Source organism: Pezoporus flaviventris, unplaced genomic scaffold (genome assembly GCF_033815535.1).
Source record: "Pezoporus flaviventris isolate CSIRO_AGI_PZ_B2104156 unplaced genomic scaffold, CSIRO_AGI_Pfla_v1 ptg000023l, whole genome shotgun sequence".
Taxonomy (NCBI): Eukaryota; Metazoa; Chordata; class Aves; order Psittaciformes; family Psittacidae; genus Pezoporus; species Pezoporus flaviventris.
In genome coordinates, this window is record NW_026892571.1 from 3,435,290 (window position 1) to 3,440,464 (window position 5,175).

Consider the following 5,175-nt stretch of genomic DNA (forward strand, 5'->3'; position numbering starts at 1 on the left):
AGCCAACTTAAAGGCCTTGTCATACCGACTTTCTTTAATTGCACGCAGTATTAAGGCTGAGACAAGTTCCAAATGTATATATGTTCTTTAAACATAAAAAAATATGCAAATATCACTTCTGAAGGTAACTGCAACCCTGCTTTTAACTACAGTGCAGTCTGTCATGCAGCGAAGAGCTGTCCCCATTTCTGAGACAGGTATCAGTGAGATTGCTTTTTCCTCCTTTGAAAGTGTGGGGTGCCATGCAAGGCAGTAAGTATGTTTCTAAGTCATAAAAGTGCTAGAGGTTTTTCCTTGTTACTTAATCTTAAAGAATCAACTTTTGTCTGTATAGATACAAAGGAAGGTATCGGAACTTTGCTAAAAGAGCTGTGCTGAACGCTGCCTCTCTCCTGTTTGCAAATTCTGCTAAAAGGTTTTATGAGCTCTCTGCACCAATCCGGCAGCAAAGAGGAAGCAACGAATAATGATTTCCCATCTCAGTTCACCACTTTAAGCTCTAAAGAAAGGTTTGATGATTAAGCTTGACATTTTTCTTCTCACAAGATTAATCCTTACTTTAGGGAGTAATTCCATTTATATCAGCAAGATTACTCACGTGAGTAACCAGCTACAGAATTTGCCTGCAGTACTGTGATTGCCTAGGGGGAAGTACAAGCAACTCTGCAATTAAAATTACAGAAGGAAAAGGAGGCCTGACCTTTTCTTTTTTCTTTTTTCTTTTTTTTGTGTGTGTATATATATATATATATGTCTCCTGTTTAACTGATGTCAATGGCTTTTTCATTCTGAGGTGTTAGTAGCAGCAGTACAAAATGGCTTTTCTTTAAAAAGAAAGAATAACTAAATGCTAAATTGTGAAAGACAGAAAGAGGAGGATCTCTGATGAGGAGTTTTAACTTCAAGGCACCTTACACTTTCCTTATGTGCATCGCATTAGTGGAAAATTCCTTCATTCATTTAAGAAGATAAACAGTTGTAACTTTCTCGTTTGGTTGATGTGACATCAATGACTAGCTGGGACTGCCAGCATTCCAAAAAGGATATCGTCCTCATCTGCAGCCACTCAGGGCTGTGGGGTGGAGCCTGCACACAGGCTGAAGCATTTACAGGTGCATAAGTAGGTAGGGAAGGGCACAGGTGATGCACCTGTCTTGAGAAGGGAGCACAAGCACAGGTGTGTCATAACTTCTCAGCTGCTGGCTTAGAGCATGAGCTTCTTTGATCCACAAACGCACTCTCCACAGCGCTGCAGCCCACAGTTCCCAAATATTGGTCAAGAACCTCCAGAGATGAGTATCTACTATGAGAACTTTTTCCATCCACAGAACATCCCTAGTCCACAACGACCCAGCACCTTTGAGACACCGGATTACAACACCACTCCTAATCCTTACCTCTGGCTAAATGGACCTTCCATTACCCCACCACCGTATCTCCCAGGATCCAATGCCAGCCCCTTCATTCCTCAGTCTTACGGGATGCAAAGGCAGCTCTTGCCTAACATGCACGGCTTGGGAGGGACTGACCTTGGCTGGCTTCCTCTCCCATCCCAAGAAGAGCTTATGAAGTTGGTTAGACCACCTTACTCCTACTCTGCACTTATTGCCATGGCTATTCATGGAGCACCTGAAAAGAGGCTTACTCTCAGTCAGATCTACCAGTACGTGGCTGACAACTTCCCCTTTTATAACAAGAGCAAGGCTGGCTGGCAGAACTCCATACGACACAACTTGTCTCTCAATGACTGCTTCAAGAAGGTGCCCCGAGATGAAGATGATCCAGGTAGAGCTCTCTCCGCCTTTTCCCCCTTCCCCCTCTACCCCTTCCCCCCAGTTGAATTTGATTAATCTAAAAACGCTTATTGCATTATAAGGAGTCATAATAGCCTAGATATGGGACATACATATGGTAGTTTCATTTTCATAGGTCTGAACTAGAATAGTTGAGGTCTGAACCAGTGTGGCTATTAAACTTCTGCAGGGAAGGGGATTCTTTGCTGCTCCAGGTCTTCCTGAGAACTGATCAATGTGCTGAGCAAAGGCTCAGCAAGCACAGGAGCAGTCAAATGGAGCAAGTCACATTCAAAACCCATTCAGTGTAATACATATGGCTTATGTCAAACGGAACTGGGAGTTAACAGAAAGGGGATAAGGCAAACTCAGATTTGTGTTGCTTTAGGGAGTCAACAGTAACTCTCAAGAGGAGAGCAGGCTGCTTTTATTTTGTCTGTTTCAAATAGTTTTTGCTTGGAATCACATCTCTGCTGTTTCCAACCCTTTGGCTTCTATGCAGTCAGACTGTTCCTTTATTTATTGTTTTCCATCAATAGCTGTTAAGAACCACTGAGAACATTTAAAAACCATTCAATTATGCTGCCTCAGAAGGCAAAAAATGTGGTTCGCTCTCTTTAGAAACCTATCTTACCTGGAGAAGCAGCCGGTATGGGGCTATGTTACTCTCGACTGTATATTCAGAGGACCAGCTACATAACAAAAACCTCCTACCCTCACCCAGGAAAAAAACAGAAAAAAAAAACCTCCCCATGGCTCCACTTGTAGTTTTATCTGTGTGAAGAGTCAGGGCTTTTCTGTCTATGCATATTTTTAAGCTAAAAATATGCCTTTCTTCCCCTTTGACAGGAAAAGGGAATTACTGGACTCTGGACCCAAACTGTGAAAAGATGTTTGACAACGGAAACTTTCGCAGAAAAAGGAAAAGGAAGTCTGACATTGGAGCTAGTGCTGCCACTCTTGCATCTGAGAAATCAGAGGATAGTGGCCTGACTGGCAGCCCCAAAGCTGTAGAGCAACAGGATATCTTGGAAAATACATCACCTGGGACTGACAATTCACCTGAGAAAGGATCTCCACCTCCAGCTTCCAGTAGCCCATGCCTCAGTAACTTCCTCTCCAGTATGACTGCATACGTTAATGGCTCTAACTCAGGGAGCCGCATGGTGCCTTTGGGACTTAACTCTGAACCCATTGACAAAATGGGTCAGAATATGGTAGGCTTTAATTCCTACTCTTCACTCTCTAATATCCCCAGTCATGGTGTGGGAGAGTGGTCCAATTCTATGCCTTCTAACCACCTTGGCCACAGCAACTCTGTGCTCAACCAGTTTAACACCCACTTTTACAGCAGTATCAGCACAAACAACACGCTGTATTCCAGGGAAGGAACAGAGGTTTAAATGAAGAGGATTCTGAGACACTTAGGTATAGCTGTTCATGAGAGGAAATGATCTGTGGGGAGATGATTAGCGTTAGCCTGTTGTCTCTGGGACCCACACTGCATCCTACCTTCTGCCAGATTCAGACTTGTTACCCATTATATTTATTCAAATCACAAACACCCCACATCCAGCAGCTCCACATAGAAAATGAGGGATCATAACAGCAAGGATAGTGAAGAGTTCTGAGAGACTGTGCTTGTCGTGCTGCCCAGCCATGGTCCTCTACAGACATGCTTGATAAGCTACTATTTGCCTTGGGCATGAAACTATTCTGGCATGGCACTAATATTGCTATACTTTTTAAAGTACAAATAGAAATGTTGTCACATCTTTAAATACCCTCTCTTGCTGGTATAGGCTGGCTGTACTAGACATGCCTAGCAAGTTCTTATTTGGCCAGAGCTGTCTTGAGACACTGAAGGATCTGTAATAAAAACTACTGGATAGTGAGTAACAACTAACCCTTGAATGGTGAGTGCCATCTTTGGTTTTCTCTCAGAGTAGTGCATACACTGGCTAAATTGTGATCCCCTTTCAGCCCCAAGGAAAACATGGCCGTGAAGCAAGCTAGCATCCTCCGGGACCCAACTGTCCATGTGAAGGGGAGCATAACAAAATAGAGTGGAATTGCCTACTGCTGCTGCAGTTGGATCTTCATGTTTCCACAGTGTTTTCAATTTTTATAACAGGGTCTCTTTTTTTAATTGCCTCCTACATGCAAATCTCTCCACATAGGGAAAACAGGAGCTGTCCTGAATATATATATATAAAATACATGTGTTTTCTAGGAAGAATATACATTTATTCTATCTTAACTGATAGAATAAACTTATCTACCTGAGTAATTTCTACTGAGTAAAGAATCTGAATACTGGGCGGGGAGGGAGGAGAGAGAGAAGAAGAAAAGGGAGGTGGAAAGTTTAACTGTCTCTGAGTTTCAATTCCAAAGGCTGGATCTTTCTAACCACCAATTGCTGATATTGTGAAAAGTCCCTGTGCTGTATTTTTATTTTGTTTTGTCGAAGTCCGTGCTGTTTGTCCTTGTGTAGATATTAGAAATAATGCTTATTTTTCTACTCTAGCCACAAACAAAACTTCAAAATGGATATGAAGTTTTTTCAAACCAGCACTTGAATCAAGTTTCACATTTACATAGGGTGAGATCTCAAACTGGATAGCCTGCAGCATACATAGACAGCAAGTTTAACTGGGTACTCACCAGACTTCGGGAATGATAGAAAACATATTAATGCATTGCGACTGATACCATTTTGCCTTGATTTTTTTTACGTTACATGGGTATAGTTTTGTTACAGACCACTCCAGAAACATTTTTAATAAAGCATTTGTATCGAAGAGGGTGTACCTGTGTGTGTGTGTGTACACTATACTACTTATGTCTTTAAAAGTCTCCTTAATAGTTTGACTCAAGCAATTTGCCTGAGGAAGGAGCAGTCTAATAGTCACATAAGGTCAGAGACTGAGATGGCATATGTCTAGGCAATCAAACCTGCATGCCTGAGGAATAGAATTGGCTGCTATTATGCAAGATAATATCACTAAATAAAAGCCATATCTGTTTCCCTGCTGGAGCTGAGTGGTGCTGATCATCTGAACCTTCAGAAACCGGACTGTATTTTCACATGCCCATTGGCAGATATGACTGCAATCTTTTCTGAATTATTATGTATTATTTTCATGTTTAAACATTTTCAATATCAAAGCTGCCCTGACTATTCACAGTTTTGTACCCACTATGATAAGTACTCACTTGGGAGTTGAAACCTACCTACACTGCTAACATTCCTGCCTAAAAAAAGAATAAAATGACCTTCTGGTTGTGTCCTGCTGTGACTATAACTTTCTCTGAAGTTAGGCACGTGCTGAGGGCTGAGCTGTAACTCCTGCCCTCAGAATTTTACAGCCCTTCCAAGAAT

At 42.0% G+C, this 5,175-nt stretch overlaps 1 protein-coding gene across 1 annotated transcript; it reads left to right on the forward strand.

The window, feature by feature from the left end:
* The first annotated feature begins 928 nt into the window (after nucleotides 1-928).
* FOXI1 (forkhead box I1) lies at nucleotides 929-4,830 on the forward strand. The gene is made up of 2 exons (XM_061456408.1): nucleotides 929-1,785; nucleotides 2,643-4,830. The coding sequence occupies exons 1-2, from the start codon at nucleotides 1,212-1,214 to the stop codon at nucleotides 3,194-3,196; spliced, it is 1,128 nt and encodes a 375-aa protein (XP_061312392.1). The 5' UTR covers nucleotides 929-1,211; the 3' UTR covers nucleotides 3,197-4,830.
* The last annotated feature ends 345 nt before the right edge of the window (nucleotides 4,831-5,175 follow it).

What these genes read in the sequence shown, in the direction of transcription:
- FOXI1 (XM_061456408.1), top strand. Translation starts at nt 1,212, where the DNA reads ATGAGCTTCTTTGATCCACAAACGCACTCTCCACAGCGCTGCAGCCCA. An exon ending in CCGAGATGAAGATGATCCAG is followed by an intron (nt 1,786 to 2,642) that starts GTAGAGCTCTCT and finishes CCCCTTTGACAG; the next exon opens with GAAAAGGGAATTACTGGACT.